At 48.9% G+C, this 16,574-nt stretch overlaps 1 protein-coding gene across 1 annotated transcript in view; it reads right to left on the bottom strand.

Annotated features, from left to right (window-relative positions):
• Positions 1-5,797: 5,797 nt before the first annotated feature.
• LOC127578530 (cytidine and dCMP deaminase domain-containing protein 1-like) overlaps positions 5,798-16,574 on the bottom strand; it is a 37,513-nt gene continuing 26,736 nt past the window's right edge. The window contains exons 7-8 of the mRNA XM_052030670.1: positions 10,346-10,370; positions 5,798-5,862 (exon numbers count right to left, since the gene is read on the bottom strand). Of these exons, the coding sequence (XP_051886630.1) occupies positions 5,798-5,862; positions 10,346-10,370 (90 nt within the window). The remainder of the gene's footprint in view (positions 5,863-10,345; positions 10,371-16,574) is intronic.

Here is a 16,574-nt window from a genome sequence, read left to right as displayed (position 1 = left end):
GTCACCTGCCCATTGGAAGCTCCAGTTCAACAAGAGAGTGGAAGCACCTTTTCCTGACGTCCAGCGCGGAATGCCTCACTGTCAGAATCCTAGGGATCACCAAGGACCATGGACCTAACTGGCCAGCTCCTTAAATACCGTGGCCTCAAGGGAAGATTGAAGACTGGCGCACACTGGCATCTGTATGTTCTTCTCCAGTCCCAAAATTCAACTACACTGACGTCAGTGGAATCAAACATTGCATAACCTTGCAGGGTCTTGCCCCGAAATGTTGACCATCCCTTTGCCTCCACAGATGCTGCCTGACCTGCTGAGTTCCTCCAGCAGTTTGTTTTCTTTTGCCCTGCTGTTTCTTGTGTCTCCATTGCATGAACATCTCCATCCAGGACGTTTAGCAAATGCATTCAAGGACAAATTTCACTGCTGCAGTGAAAGCCTCACCCCCTGACTCTCCCAACTCTTTCCAGCTGTCAAGAACATTGGTAGCACGATGTAATCCTCTCTGGATCAGTGTAAGGCACAATGCTCAGCCACTTTGACACCATCCAGAAGAAAGCAGCCACTTGACTGACCCCTGTTCCCCTCCCCTGATACAGCTGATCTCAGATCCACAAGGTAAACTCCAGCCTGCAAACTCATCCCACTTCAGTGGGGGCTCCAAGTACTTGGTGGGCCATTTAATAGATCAGAGAGGCTCAAATCGGTGTTGGCAGTTCCACACACATGATGTGTCAATGAATGGAGGTCATTTAGCATGCTGGTGATGTCAAACAGCATACAATGCTCACATAACATCGGCTCTTTACAACTCTATTGTACAGAACAGGTTCAACGACAAGTGGACAGGCTCAACTGGAAAAAATATGATTCAGCGAGTCTTCAAAGCTCTATGAGGTGCTGTACGCAATAAGACTACCCAGCTAACCCCACCTCCCAGTACTTGATCCATCAGCCTTAGATCTTGGCTCTGAGCACTGCTTAAATGTAATGAGGGCCTTTCCCTCTGCCACCTAATCAGCTAGTGAGTTCCCAGATCCCTGCCTCTGGGTGAAAGAAAAATCCTCATCTTCTCTCTGTCTCTCACACTAATTCAAATCTGTCCCACTTGTTTCTGACTCTTTTGCTAAGGGCAGTGGGTCCTTCCTATCCAGGGCCCTTAACAATTTTATACACCTCAATTAGTCTCCCCTCAGCCTTCGCTGTTCCAAAGAAAATAACATGAGCATGTCCAATCTTTCCTCACTGCTACAATGTTCCACTCCTGACAACCTCCTTTGTCAATCTCCCCTGCACCCTCTCTAGTGAGATCATGTCTTTCCTGCGATGTGTTCACCAAAGACCTGCAAATTTCTGTAGATGTACGGTGGAGAGCATTCTGACTGGTTGCACCACAACCTGGTCCGGAGGCTCCAATGCTCAGGGTCGCAAGAGGCTGCAGAGGGTTGTAGACTCAGCCAGCTCCATCACGGGCACAACTCTCCCCACCAACGAGGACATCTTCAAGAGGTGGTGCCTCACGAAGGCAGCATCCATCACTAAGGACCCTCATCATCCGGGACATGCCCTCTTCTCGTTACCACTATCAGGGAGGAGGTACAGGAGCCTAAAGACTACACACTCGATGATTCAGGAATAAGCTTCTTGCCCTCTGCCATCAGATTTCTGAATGGTCCATGAACCCATGAACACTGCCTTGTTATTCCTCTTTTGCAGTATTTATTTTGTAACTTACAGTAACTTTTATATCTTGCACTGTATTGCTGCCACAAAACAACAAACTTCATGACGTGTCAGTGATAATAAACCTGATTCTGAACTGTGCACAGGCTGAACGGTGGTCTAGCTGTATTGTATACAGTTCTAGCCTAATTTTGCTGTTCCAGTATTTATTCTAATAAAGGAAAGCACCCCTTTTGTCTTCTTAGCCGTCTTATACGTGTCCTGCTACCTTTACAGGAAAGAGACAGAGGCATGGTGTCAAGACAACAACCTTTCAATGTCAAAAGAGCTGCTCATTGACTTCAGGAAGCAGGGTGGAGCACATACCCCTGTCTGTATCACTGGTGCTGAGGTGGAGATGGTTGAGAGCTTCAAGTTCCAAGGTGTAAACAGCAGCATTTAGTTGATCTGGTCCAGCCACGTAGCCAAGAAAGCACATCAGCGCCTCTACTTCCTCAGAAGGGTTAAGGAAATTTGGCATGACCCCGTCGACCCTCACCACTTTGTAAGATGCACCATAGGAAGTACCGCATCCGGATGCATCACAGGTTGGTACGGCAACTGCTCTGCCCAAGACCGAAAGAAATTACAGAGAGTTGTGGACACAGCCCAGTCCATCACACAAACCAATCTCCCCTCCATTGACTCCGTCTACACTTCCCGCTGCCTCAGGAAAGCAGCCAACATAATCAAAGGCCCCCCTCTCACCCCGGACATTCTCTCTTCTCCCCTCTCCCATCAGGCAGAAGATGCAAGAGCTTGAGAACATGTACCACCAAGCTCAAGGACGGCTTCTATCCCACTGTGAAACGACGATTGAACAGACTTCTTATACGATAAAGTTGAACTCTTGAGCTCACAATCTACCTCATCACGGCCCTTGTACTATATTTATCTGCCCGCACTGCTCTTTCTCTGTAACTGTAACACCATATATTGTTGTTTTTTATCTGTTGTATTACCTCAATGTACTTATGTTTGGAATTATCTGTCTGGATGGCATGGAAACTAAGTTTTTCACTGTACCTCGGTACATGTGACAATAAAAAATCAATTACCAATTAAAGATCTGTGGACTCACTCTCTCTGGTCCTCCACATCTCTCATTATCCTTCCATTTATTATATATTCGCTTGTCTTATTGCACCCTGCCCTAATGTTTTGCCTCGGGCTTTGCTGGATTAAACTCCATTGATCACTTCCCTGCCATTTGACCAGAAGATATCTCCCTGGGGTCTAAAGCTGTCCTCCTCACTGTCACCCAGTTCTGCATTAGCTGCAAACTTTTTCATTGTCCCATCAGATTTCTATGTAAATCATTGATATATGTTACAGGTGACCAAGTACTGAGCTGTGGGGACCCTCAACATTCCAGTCACAGACACACCCATCCACCATTGCCCTCACCTTCCCACCACTGGGGCAGGGTTGGATCCAATTTGCCACTTACCCTTGGATGCCATGGGCTTTTACTTTTAGACAAGCCTTCTCTGTTGGACCTTGTCTAACACCTGGATAAAATATGCAACCTGCATTAAGCACATTGCCCTCATGGAACCTCCTTGCCATTTCCTCAAGGAATTCGATCCCGTTAGTTAGACGCAGACTTCCCTGAGCAAATCCATGCTGACTGGCCCTGATGAATCTTTGCCTTTGAAATGATAGTTAATACTGTCCCTTCGAATGGATTCCAATAACTTGCCCACCACCAAAGCTAATTACTTTGTTTGTCCCGTCCTCCCTTTGTAAACAACGGTGCAATGTCGGGAGTCCTTCAACATCTGCCATTGTGCCTTTAGCCAGGAAAGATTAGGAATAATGGACAAAGCCCCCGGAATTTCCTTCCTTGCTTCATTTGACACCCAGGCCGGACAATTCATCGGACAACGCAAAATTCCTCAATACTTCTTCCACTGTGTGTATCCATCCTGTATTTCACACTCTTATCCTGTATCATCCTCTATATCCACCTTGACTATAGCAACACTTCTTTTTTTGAAAAGAGCTGTGGAATATTCATCAAGAACCCTACCCACATCCTCGCTCTCTACACGTGGGTGACCCTTTTCTTTCCTCTTGTTCTTTGTGTCCATATAAAATATCTTCAGATTTTCTTTGATATTTTTCCATGATTTTCCCACATTTTCTCTGCCCTCATACAGCTTTTTTTTCCTGAACCTGGTATTGTTCATTATTGGGGCCACGACTGACATTATCAGCAATGGGCCATAATTGCTTGCTGTTGTAAAATATGTTATATTTTATACCGATCTGGGCCCTCACTTTGGTTAAAGTAGAGCAAGGTGAAACAGGTCCATCGTAACAAGGTTGACTTCAATGATATTTTAGCTTCTATTTCAAGGAGGCTCCCAATAATTTTGGGAAGGATCAACGTTTGAAAGAAAGGACATTTGAGAAGACTCGTACCTCACTGAGCCACCCATTCGACTTCTCAAACTACTTCACACTCATTCAAGTACTTGATCGGTAGGAAACGGCTTTAATGATTTTTGTTTATTCAACCAAGAATTTCCCTTTTAAATGGAAGTCATCACCATTGATTTTTAAATCGCCATCAAAACACAAATTTGATCATGAGCTGGATTAAAAAATTTGATTCAAAATAACACATTCTTTTCGTCACTGGCTTTGTAAACATAAAGTGTCATTGATAGCTGGAGTTTGATTATGTAGAACAGTACAGCACCGGACAGGCCTTTCGGCCCACAATATTGTGCTGATCTTGATACCAATTTATACTAAATGTCCTGTTCCTGTGTATCACCCACATCCCTCCATTCCCTTCATATTCATGTGTCTGTCTAAAGGCCTCTTAAACTCCACCAAACTGCCTGGTTCCACTGCTACCCCTGGTAACCCACTCCAGGCACCCACCACTCTCTGCGTAAAGAACTTGCCCCTCAGGTCGCCTTTAACCTTCCCCCCCTCTAGAATGAAGTCATTTTCGTCCTACTACACCCTAACCATCTGTTACACCCTAACCATTACACCCTAACAACTGAAACCCGAACCTGCCAGATATAAGCACTGCTAAACACACACTGACCCATGAACAATACTGGGCACACTGTTCAACGTGTTCTCATATTGCTTATACAATTACCAACACCCCGCTACTCCCCCCCCCCCACCACATAACACAGAGGTTGCATTATAATATTTTATGCTAAAGAGCTGTTTGTTTCAATCTTAGTCACGGAATCATACAGCGGAAACAGGCCCTTCAGCCCATCATTCGATTATCAGCCACCCGCTACACTAATCCCAACTTAATCCCATTTTTTATTCCTCCCAACCCCCCCCCCACCCCTCCCCACATTCTACCCCTCACCTACACATTCGGGACAATTCACAAGCGGCCAATTAACTCCCCGACCCGCACGTCTTTGGAATGTGGGAGGAAACCGCAGCACCCGGAGGAAACCCAGGCGGTCACAGAGAGAAAGTGCAAACTCCACACAGACAGCAGCCGAGGTCAGGATCGAACCTGGGTCTCTGGCGCTGTGAGGCAGCGGCTCTACCTGCTGAGCCACTGCTCCACCCTTCAAATCAGATGTTCTTTACCTCCTTGGTCTGCAGGTGCACTGTGTAAAAAAGGTGCAACCACCAGTGCACGTCCTGCTTAACAATCAGCAAGGGAATTGCAACGGCAGCTACGCTAATCAGGGTTTGATTCAGGTGGACAGTCAGCCACCTGCCTGAGCTGTCACCTATTTCCCAGATCTGTTTCCCAACCAGTAAACTTTGGAGCCAAATTAAAACATTTCTCTCTCCTCCCGTAATGCTTTATCTCCCCTTTGTATCTCACCGGCCTTTCAAACCTCCTATTTCATTTGTTTTTTCTCGATGTCTATTATTCAGTTTAAATGTTTAAAGAGATTATGTCATTGAACTGCAGAAGTATTGGGTTGTTTCTAGGGGACTGTGGAGGAAGATTGTAGACTGATGCTGGGTTTGAATAGTTGTCCCATTGCCTCCAGCAGGGTTATGCTTGCTTGCACAGCGGCCCGGCTGCAGTAAGATCTACGCTGCAATGCATCGGTCCCTGAACGCCACATTATCCCTCATTATTGGGGTCCTGCTCAGGCTCCTGAGGGGAGTCCAGGGCCCTTGCGGAGGTTCCTGCAAGAAAGAGAGGGTCCTGTGGTTATACGCTTGCTTGTCAATGTTGCAGAGTGAGAACTAAAAAACAAATTTACTGCTTATAAAGCAATTCCCAACACATGCCCAGATTGCAATGCCTTAAACCCATCACACCGGTCTGCCTCTCACAGCAGGTATATACAAGGTGAGCATCACCTCCTGATGATCTCTGTACAATCATCACTGACAGAGTGTGGGGGAGAAGCTGAAAGAAGAGGGAGGGAGTGATCAAAGGTTGCAAACTAGACCAAAAAAGGAATCCAGCTGTGCTTCGTGGTATCCACCTAAATGCAAGGAGGATAATGAATAAGGCAGCTGAGTTGACGGCACTGATGAAAGCATGATATAACGCTATTTACAGTGCCAGCGACCCGGGTTCAATTCCGGCCGCTGTCTGCAAGGAGGTTGTACATTCTCCCCGTGTGTCTGCGTGGGTTTCCTCTGGGTGCTCCGGTTTCCTCCCACATTCCAAAGACGTACGGGTTAGGAAGATCTGGGCATGCTATGCTGGCGCCGGAAACGTGGCGACACTTGCGGGCTGCCCCCAGAACACTGCACAAAAGATATATCTCACTGTGTGTTTCGATGTACATGTGACTAATAAAAAAATCTTAAAAAGATCTTACTGAAAGGAGGAAGAGACTGCAGCTTTAAAGTGGTAAACAGAGCTTCCAGTGGAGATAGAAAAGGACGGGGCAGGGAAATATTGGCTAAAGAAACAATAAAAGCTGTAGAAAGGGATGTTGTTGGATCATCAAGTGGGGCTGTATGGGTTGAACTACAGAACAAAAAGGTGCAGTCACACTGTTGTGAGTGCAGTATTGTCCTCCAAACAGGAGAGAGAAGGGCAAATCCACCGGTAAATTTCTGGAAAATGCAAACCTCCCCATGAGGATGTTAATAGTCGAAGGTTTCAGTCACCCAAATATTAACCAGGATCCAGAGAGTGCAGAGGGTATGGAATTCCCCAAAAAGCTCTGAAGGCCAACAGACAGGCACTTTTCCTCCTGGAGTGAAGGAAGCTGTGGGGTGACCTTACAGAGGTTTATAAAATTATAAGGGGCAAAGATAAGCTAAGATATTTTTATTAGTCACATGTACATCAAAACACACAGTGAAATGCATCTTTTGGAATGTGGGAGGAAACCGGAACACCCAGAGGAATCCCACACAGACACACGGGGAGAACTTACAAACTCCTTACAGACAGCGGCCAGAATTGAACCTGGGTCGCTGGCGCTGTAATAGCGTTACACTAACTGCTAATGGTCACAGCTTTTTTCCTCAGGTAGTGGAATCTACAACTAGAGAGTGTAGGTTTAAGGTGAGAGGGGAAAGATTTAAAAGAGACCTGAGGGGCGACGTTTTCACACAGAGGGTGGTGGGTATATGGAACGAGCTGCCAGAGGAAGTGGTAGACGTGGGCCGATTACGACATTTAAAAGACATTTGGACAGGTTCATGGATAGGAAAGGTTTCGAGGGATGTGGGCCAAATGCAGGCAAATGGGACTGGCTCACTTAGGCAACTTGGTCGGCATGGACAAGTTGGGCTGAAGGGCCTGTTCCCATGCTGTATGACTCTATAACTCTAAGTAGGGAGTCCAACAGGGGAGGGTGGAAGTCCGGGAAACTGTCACAAACTCTTTCAATGCGACCCACCAGAATTCAGTTAGATTTAGCTCGGTCATGGAGAAGGTCAAAGATGAAATGGGAAGAACGATCTTGAATGAGGGGGAAGGCCAATTTTACTGGACAAAGTGATTTAATAAATCAGACAGGAAATGGTTACTTGGCGTTAATCAGTCTCAAAGCAATGGGAGGCACTTAAGGAGATTCAAGGGTAATCAAGGTGCCCCTTCCCCCAATAAGTGAAGACTGGAATGTGTCCGATCTGGAGTCCCCGGGTGACGAGATGTATCGAGGGGAGAACGGCAATGGAAGGAGGCCACTGTCAGATGCTGAGAGTGTAACGGAATAGAAAGCCTAAACAATGCAGAAAGTGTAGGAGTGAAATGAAAAGGTAAATTAGAAAAGCAAAGAGAAGGTATGAAAACATATTGGCAAATCAATTCAAAGAAAATCGAGCGAGGTCACCAAGGTGCGGAGGCAGATGACATGGGTAAGGTTTTACAATAAATATTTTGCAGCAGTCCTTACAAGAGAGGGGGCTGCTGCTGCTGTCAAGTTAGATGAATGTGAAATGTTAGGTGGGATAAACATGGTAAAGGAGGGCGTATTGAGGAGCCCGGCGTTCTTTGAATGTAGGTGAGACACCAGGCCCAGATGGAATACATTTGAAGCTGCTGAGATATCCCAGGAGCTCTGACTACAATTCCGTAATCTCCCCCAGGTAGAGGAATGATTATTGGTGATTCGAGAATGTTCATGTTGTACCGTTGTCTAAGAAGTACTCAGATCAGTTAGTTTAGCGTTTGGCAAGTTACTGGAATCCACTCTACAGAACAGTTAAAAGGCACAAATTAACCAGGGTTAGTAAAATGGATTTGTTTAGAGAAAGTCACGTCATGTCAACGACAGATTTTTTTGGTGGAGGTAACAAGGAGGATCGATGAGGGCGGCGCGCCTGATGTAATCTACATGAATTTCAACAATGTCCCACATGTCAGTCTGATGAAAATGAAAAGCCCCCGGGATCCAAGGGCGGGACAAATTGGATTCAAAATCATCTCAATTTCAGGAGGAAAAGGGTAGTGGTTGATGGGTGTTTTTATGACAGAAAACCTGTTGCCACAGCGGTACCTCGGGGATCAGTGCTTGGTCTTGTGCTTTGAGTAACGTTGACGATTCAGTTCTAAAAGTAGGGGCATGATAAAGAAGTTTACAGATGATGCAAATATTGTCAGAGTCACTGACAATGAAGAAGAAAGTTTTAGTCACAGGGAGGTAAAGCTGGACTGGTCATTTGGGCTGAAGCGGAGTTTAATCCACAGTAATGTGAGGTGATGCACTGGGGGAGGTGCAACAGGGTGAGGAAATCCACAGTGAATGGACGACAATGAGAGTTGCGGAGGAATAGAGGGACGGATACTAGGTCCACAGATCTTTAACGTGCCCGGTCAATGAAGTGCTTAGGAAGGCGCAGAATATAAGAGCAGGAGGGTTATGCCGGAACCGTGTACAACACGACTTAGACCACAGCTTGAGTACTGCAGTTCTGCTCACCCACCACATCACAGGAAGATGTGATTGAGCTGGAGAGGGTGAAGAAGAGATTTGTGATGATGTTGTCAGGACCGGAAAACTGTAGATATGAGGTATGGTCAGACAGGGAGTGGCTGCTTCCTTCAGGACAGAGGAGATGAAGGGAGGATTGAACTGAGATGTATAAACTTATGAAGGTCAAAGATAAACAGGAAGACTAGAGGTTTAAGGTACGTGGTTAGAAGGGCGATGAGGAAAATGAGAGAGGGTGGTGGGGTCTGGAACTCACTGCCTGGCAGGGTGCGAGAGGCAGAAACCCTCATCATGTGTATCAGGAGTATCAGGAACAAGGCTGATGAACTTAGAGCGTGGGTAAGTATGTGGAACTTTGATGTGGTGGCAATTACAGAGACTTGGCTCTCACAAGGGCAGGAGTGGCAGCTGGATATTCCAGGGTTTAGATGTTTCAAAAGGGACAGGGACAGAGGTAAAAGAGATGGGGGAGTGGCTCAAGGGCTCAAGATCCCTCAAGGTTGCCACGCAGGTCGACAGGGTTGTTAAGAAGGTGTATGCAGTGTTGGCCTTCATTAGTCGGGGTATTGAGTTCAAAAGCCACGAGGTAATGTTGCAGCTCTATAGAACTCTATAGAAATTAGACCACAGTTGGAGTATTGTGTTCAGTTCTGGTCGCCTCATTATAGGAAGGATGTGGAAGCTTCAGAGAGGGTGCAGAGGAGATTTGCACAGGGAGAGGTGCACAGGGTCTGCACTGTGCTGTAGTGTTCTATGTTCTATGCAAGACTGGGATGTGTACATGAGGAGCTGTGACCCGCAGGTCTGCGGACCTGGGGAACTCAGACCCGAGGGGATCAAAGGCCTCCTCCCGTATTGCAAGTTGGCTGTGATTCAGTAAAACACTCCCAACTTGTAAAATATGCCGGTGTGCTTCACAGCGGCACGAGTGGGCAAAGTTTGATATTGTGCCATGTGAAGACCACTCAACAGAAGAGACTAAAAAACCTGGCAAAAGAAGCAGGTTCTGGGGAGTGACAGGGAGGGAGTTCAGGAGGAAACACGGAAGGTGCAGCCGCTTATGATGGAGCGGTTGTATTCTGGGGCAACTCTGAAGACTGGAACTGGAGGAATGCAGGTATTTGCTTCACTGGCTTCTGGAGTGTGGACGGCAGGAGGCAGCCTCCTTGTCCTCCCCTGTTGCCCCTGAGCTGGTGGGCTTGTGGGGCCATTTCAGAGGTGGTTCTGTGGGGGCAAATAACGTCGTTTTTGTCTGAAGTTCTTACCGCTCAGGTTGATGTTCTGTTTCCACTGTCAGAGAGAGAGGAAGAAAGAAAGAGGGAGTCAGCCATAAATACAACACAATGTGCAGAAACACAACACACAGCTCTGAGTCAAATTATCTGGCAACTGAACCACTGCAGGATATCAAGGCAGGAGCATCACCTTATTTAAGATATTTATTAATTAGTCACATGTACATCAAAACACACAGTGAAATGCATTGTTTTGTGTTACTGAGAGTGTTCTGGGGGGGCAGCCCGCAAGTGTCGCCGCGCTTCCGGCGCCAACACAGCATGACCACAGCTTCCTAACCCGTACGTCTTTGGAATGTGGGAGAAAACCGGAGCACCCGGAGGAAACCCACGCAGACACACAGGGAGAACGTACAAACTCCTTACAGACAGCGGCCGGAATTGAACCCGGGTTGCTGGCGCTGTAATAGCGTTATGCTAACCGCTACACTACTGTGCCTGCTGTGGGTCATTGTCACGGCAACAAAGCATCCAATCTCTTTCTGGGTTGATTAGAGCAAAGTTTGATGAACATAACTACAGTTTATGTTTGAGGCATATGAAATATTCCCAGTGCGGATATAGAGAGAGCTCCGGAAAAGCCTCTGACAAACACGACTTGGAATATTATTGGAGATTTAGGGCTCCCACAATTATAATTTTTAATGATCATTCAGCTGAATCCAGCAGCCCCAGAGCAGGTAGGGTGCAGTCAGACACAGGCTAGTCACCGAAAGGGCAGCACAATGGTGCAGCTAGTGGATCCGCTGCCTCACAGCTCCAGAGATCCGGGTTCGATCCTGATCCCTGGTGCTGTCTGTGTGGAGTTTGCACGTTCTCCCTGTGACCTCGTGGGTTTCCCTCAGTAGCTCCGGTTTCCTCCCACATCCCAAAGACGTGCAGGTCGGTGGGTGAATCGACCCCTGCAAATTGTCCCCAGTGTGAGCGGTAGAACCAGGGGGTAGTTGATGAGAATGTGGGGTGAATGAAATGGGATTAGTGTGAAGGGGTGCTGAATGGTTGGCATGGACTCGACGGGCCAAAGGGCCTTTTTCCGAGCTGTATCTGTCGATGACCCAGTTACGGATTCACTGAAGGAGGTGAATGTCATTATCCCGAGTCTCCCAGGTTGTATCGTTCAATAACCTCGGCGAGGCTGAATGTATCAAGGCAACATTTAAAGCAAGACGAATGGGTGTAAGGTGCTGGGCCCTGTCTACGGAAGGAATATTGGGTGACACGGTTCTGTTCAAAGAAGTAAACGGTCACAAGTCTGTCACATCCACATTTTGTTCTGTTTATTCGGTTCTCAGGGCGTTGTGGGGGAGGGGAAGATAGGGCAGAGGGAGATGGGGCGAGGTGGGAGAGGAAAGATGGAGGGCAGGAACTGCAGGGAGGGGGTTGAGGGTAGAGATTTTGAGGGAGGGAAGGGAGAAAGATGATGGAGCGAGGGCGCAGAGGTGAGGGAGGGGAGAGAGGAGAGAAGATGAGAGATGAAGGGTTGTGGGGAGACATGGGGAGGGGGAGAGAGAAGGGGGAGGGGGAGAGGTTGAGGTGGAGAGAGAGAAGGGGAGAAGGGAGGGAGGAGAGAGAGGAGGGACAAGTATAGGGAGGGCTGTTGGAGAGAGAACGGGAAGGAAGAGAGACGGAGAGAGGGGGAGAAGGAGAGGGGGGAAGGAGGGGGGGGAGGAGAGAGGGGGAGAAGGAGGGGGGGAGGAGGGGGGGGGGGTTGGGGGGCGGAGGGGGGGAGGAGAGGGGGGAGGAGGGGAGGGGGGGGGGAGAGGGGGGGAGGAGAGGGGAGAAGGAGAGGGGGGGAGGAGAGGGGGAGAAGGAGAGGGGGGAGCAGAGAGGGGGAGAAGGAGAGGGGGAGGAGGGGGGAGGAGAGAGGGGGAGAAGGAGAGGGGGAGGCGGGGGGAGAGGGGGGAGGAGAGGGGGAGAAGGAGAGGGGGGAGAGGGGGGGAGGAGAGGGGGGAGGGGGGAGAAGGAGAGGGGAAGGAGGGGGGAAGGAGAGGGGGAGAAGGGGGGAGAAGGAGAGGGGAAGGAGAGGGGGAGGAGAGGGGAAGGAGAGGGGAAGGAGGGGGGGGAGAAGGAGAGGGGAAGGAGAGGGGAAGGAGAGGGGAAGGAGAGGGGGAGAAGGGGGGAGAAGGAGAGGGGAAGGAGGGGAAGGAGAGGGGGAGGAGAGGGGAAGGGGGGAGAAGGAGAGGGGAAGGAGAGGGGAAGGAGAGGGGGAGGAGGTGGGGGGAAGGAGAGGGTAAGGAAGGGGGGAGGCGAGGGGAAGGAGAGGGGGCGGAGAGGGGGAGAAGGGGGGAGAGGGGGGGGCGAAGGAGAGGGGAAGGGGGGGAGAAGGAGAGGGGAAGGAGGGGGGAGAAGGAGAGGGGAAGGAGAGGGGGGAAGGAGAGGGGGAGAAGGAGAGGGGGAGAAGGGAACGTGAATGTAAAGAGAAGGGGAATCAGTGGTGAAAAGAGAGGTTGGGGTCTGGAAGCAGTGTGTGTGGGGGGGGGGGGGGGGGAGAAAAGCCTGGGCTGGGATAGTTGGAGGAGGAGAGGGACGAGACTGGGAATGATGAAGGGAAAGGGGGATAGGGATGAGCGGTGTTCCAAGATGGAAGAGAGGCGAGGTTAGAGGAAAGTGGGTGGTAGAAAGCGAGGTGGGAGAAAGAACATGGGGATAAAGAAGGGAGAGGACAGGGGAGGAGAGAAGGTGTGAGAGAGGAGATTAGAGAGGTGAAAACCAGGGGGAGGGATAGTGGGAAGTATAGAGCAGGAACTGGGGAGGGGAGGAGAGGGGAGAGGAAGGCAAATGACAGCGGGTCGAGCAGCATCTGCGGGGGGAAAGGGAGTGTCAACGTTTCGGGTGAAACCCTGCACCAGTCCTGATGAAGGGTCTCGACCCGAAACGTCGACTGGCCATTTCCCTCCACAGAAGCTGCCCGACCCGCTGAGTCCCTCCAGCAGTTTGTTTTTCGCTCCAGATGCCAGCATCAACAGTCTCGTGTGTCGACAGTTAACAGCAGTTTGCTTGAAAGTAAACTGAGACCATGGTTTCTCCAAGCAACCCAGCAAGGTTGGAGCCTACTGGATAAGGGACATCGTACACATGAACTCGATGAACAAGGTGAAGAATGAGAGGGATTGTTTCGAACTGTACTGAAACTCTCCGTGCATCAGTACGCAGTGAAGGAAAGTGCCAATGGAGACTGACATCGGTGCAGTGGTATTGATGACGTGTGAGCAGGAGTTTAACGAGGAGCTCAAGGAGTCATCCATCTCCCTACCTCGGGATCACGGTGACGGGGATGTGTGAAGCTACAGGCAGTGGCAGGGAATTGTCCCAGTACAAGGAAGAGATTTGATGGACCAGAACAGATTGTCACACGTAAGGCTGTACTGGGGAGAGACCAGAGCTGTCTGCATTGGCTGCACTTGGTAAGTGCGCCAAGGTGACTGGTGATGAACCAAAGTGTGAAAGCCAAGCTTCAACCGAAGGAGAGTGCTCTACCTTGGGTCCTCAATGCATGGCCCGTCCCTTACTGCATGAAGGCAAAGGTTGGGGAAATCCTGAAGTGACGACAGGGAGCAGATGTCAGTGAAATGGCTGATTTTTCTGCTGCAGCTGCTCCAGTTGTTCCCGTGGTGAAGTCAAATGTCGCCATTAGGGTCTGGGGAGACCATAAGGTACCAGAGAAGCAAAGATAGACAGATAACCCTTTCTCCCGAGTGATTTGAGAGTCCTCTAGACGGGAGGAGGACTAGTGTAGTGATTAGCGTAACGCTATTACAGTGCCAGCGACCTGGGTTCAATTCCCACCGCTGTCTGTGAGGAGATTGTACGTTCTCCCCGTGTGTCTGCGTGGGTTTCCTCCGGTGCTCCGGTTTCCTCCCACATTCCAAAGATGTACGGGTTAGGAAGCTGTGGGCCTGCTGTGTTGGCGCCGGAAGTGTGGCGACACTTGTGGGCTGCCCCCCAGCACATTCTCGGTAACGCAAAAAGAAGCATTTCACATGTGTTTTGATGTACATGTGACTAATAAATAAAGATCCTGCCTTATCTTATCTTATCTTATCTTGTCTCCACAACCCTTGACGTGTCACGCGATTATTGGCAATCAACGGCAGGTATAGAAGAATTCGGAAAGTGTGTGTCAATGTTTCCAGGAAAGGGGAGTGTCTTTGCTGCCCCAGAAGTGGTTTATCTTGATTATCAGAGAGATGATGAAGGATTCCACCCAGAGGAGAACAAGGACAAAGCAGTGGTGGATGCTTCTCGTCTGATCAACTGAAAGACCCAATTGTGATTCCTCAACGACTTCAAGCGAAGTGTTGGGACCTCTGGGCAAGTGGCTGAATCTTTGGACAAGTGGGTGTGGGCAAAAGAACGGAGAGTGGAAGCAGTTGCTATGGAATTCGCGGGTTCTTGTTCCTCGTGATCCAGTGAGGCCGTTGCTGCTGCCCTTCGAGGTGATGCCTTACAGTGTCAGTGTAACTGTGCCACTCTGTATGAGTGACCGTTGCTTCAAGGTCCTTTCCAAAGCAGTTCAACATCAGTGACAGATCGACAATGTTTAGCCATCATCTACAGAGTGAAGAAGTTCCACAAGTACGTGTACAGCCAGAACATCACAAGCCTCTGTGGGGTATTTTTTGGTGGATCCAGGTCGATACCACAAATGGCATCAGCCAGAGTGCAGAAATAGGCAATGGCATGCGTGCATACAGCTGAGGTCTGAGGTACAGTCAAACGGTTGGTGTATTGCATTGACCGTCAGTTGGTGCACCTCCATGTGGGAGCCTGACGAGGTTGTACACGGACATTACTTCAGTCACAACCCAACAGCTCGTTGCCATGGTGAGGTAGAACAATTTGACAGCACTCAGCATGGACGAGAAGGAGGAGACAACATATTGCTGTCCTCTTCTGCACTGCACGGCACTGCATTATTGCAGCACTGGGAGCGACGTGGTTCCTCCACAAGACACAGCAGTTACTCAGAAGCTGCCACTTGCAGGAGACCCAGGGTGAACCTCGCAGCCAGCAAGTTGCTGGAAGTTTTCTGGAACAAACAAGCAGCTGAAGCGGAGGAACGAAAACAATGTCAAGGTCATCACAAGAGTCCACCCAGAGGTGCTCCCAACTGTTGCTCCAACACGGATGTGGATGTTGCTGGCCCGTTTTTGGGGGATGTCCGTTCTTTCTGGACAGAAGCGGCTCCCAAAGGTTCTTCAAGCTCGCAGGCATGGTTTCAGATGTGAGAATGACCTTGGTCAAAGGTGGTTTCTCAGAGTTGCCTGCAGTGGACTGCAGAGGCAACTTTACCAAGTGCCTCAGGAATTAATGGGAATTGCTAATTGGTTTATTATTGTCACATGTACCGAGATACTGTGAAAAGCTTTTGTTTGTGTGCCATCCAGACAGATCATTCCATATGTGAGCACATCAAGGTCGTAGAAAAGGAAGAAAAAACAGAATGCAGAAAATAGTGTTGCAGTTACAGAGAGAGTGCAGTGCGGGTAGTCAAATAAAGTGCAGGGGCCATGACGAGGTAGACTGAGAGATCAAGAGTTAATCCTTATTGTATGAGAGGTCTGTTCAAGAGTCTTGTAACAGTGGGATAGAAGCTGACCTTGGGCCTGGTGGTATGTGTCCTCAAGCTTTTGTATCTTCTGCCTGATGGGAGTGGCGAGAGGGGGGAATGTCCAGGGTGGGTGGGGTCTTCGATTATGTTGGCTGCTTTTCTAAGGCAGTGGGAAGTGTAGACAGAGTCAATGGAGGGGAGGCTGGTTTGTGTGATGGGTGGGCTGTGTTCACCACTCTCTGCAATTTTGTGCAGTCTCGAGCAGAGCAGCTGCCCTACCAAGCTGTGATACATCCAGATCGGATGCTTTCTATGGAGCCATGTGTCATATAAAACAGCAGCTCAGGCTGTGAAAGAGACTGGGAATATGACAGAAGGCAAAACTGAGCTGGAAGTTACAGGTTCCCTATTTCACTCCCGGGATACACCACGTACGAGTGCGTGGACCAGCTGAGGTTGTGATCCATCTGAATGATCGTCATACGATGAAGTCACCCCAGCACAAGCAAACCTGTGTTGTTCTTAGTAAACCTCAGATTCTACCAGAGATAGAATTTCTAAATAAGGAAAATGTTATTTTTTCAATTTAGTTGTTCACGTTGGCCTTTATTGGCTGTGTTTAGTGAATGTTTTCATCCAAATTAAAAG

The sequence above is a fragment of the Pristis pectinata genome, chromosome 15 (genome assembly GCF_009764475.1).
Source record: "Pristis pectinata isolate sPriPec2 chromosome 15, sPriPec2.1.pri, whole genome shotgun sequence".
Classification (NCBI taxonomy): Eukaryota; Metazoa; Chordata; class Chondrichthyes; order Rhinopristiformes; family Pristidae; genus Pristis; species Pristis pectinata.
The sequence above is the reverse complement of the archived record's forward strand: the minus strand, read 5'-3'. Positions and strand labels throughout refer to the sequence as shown.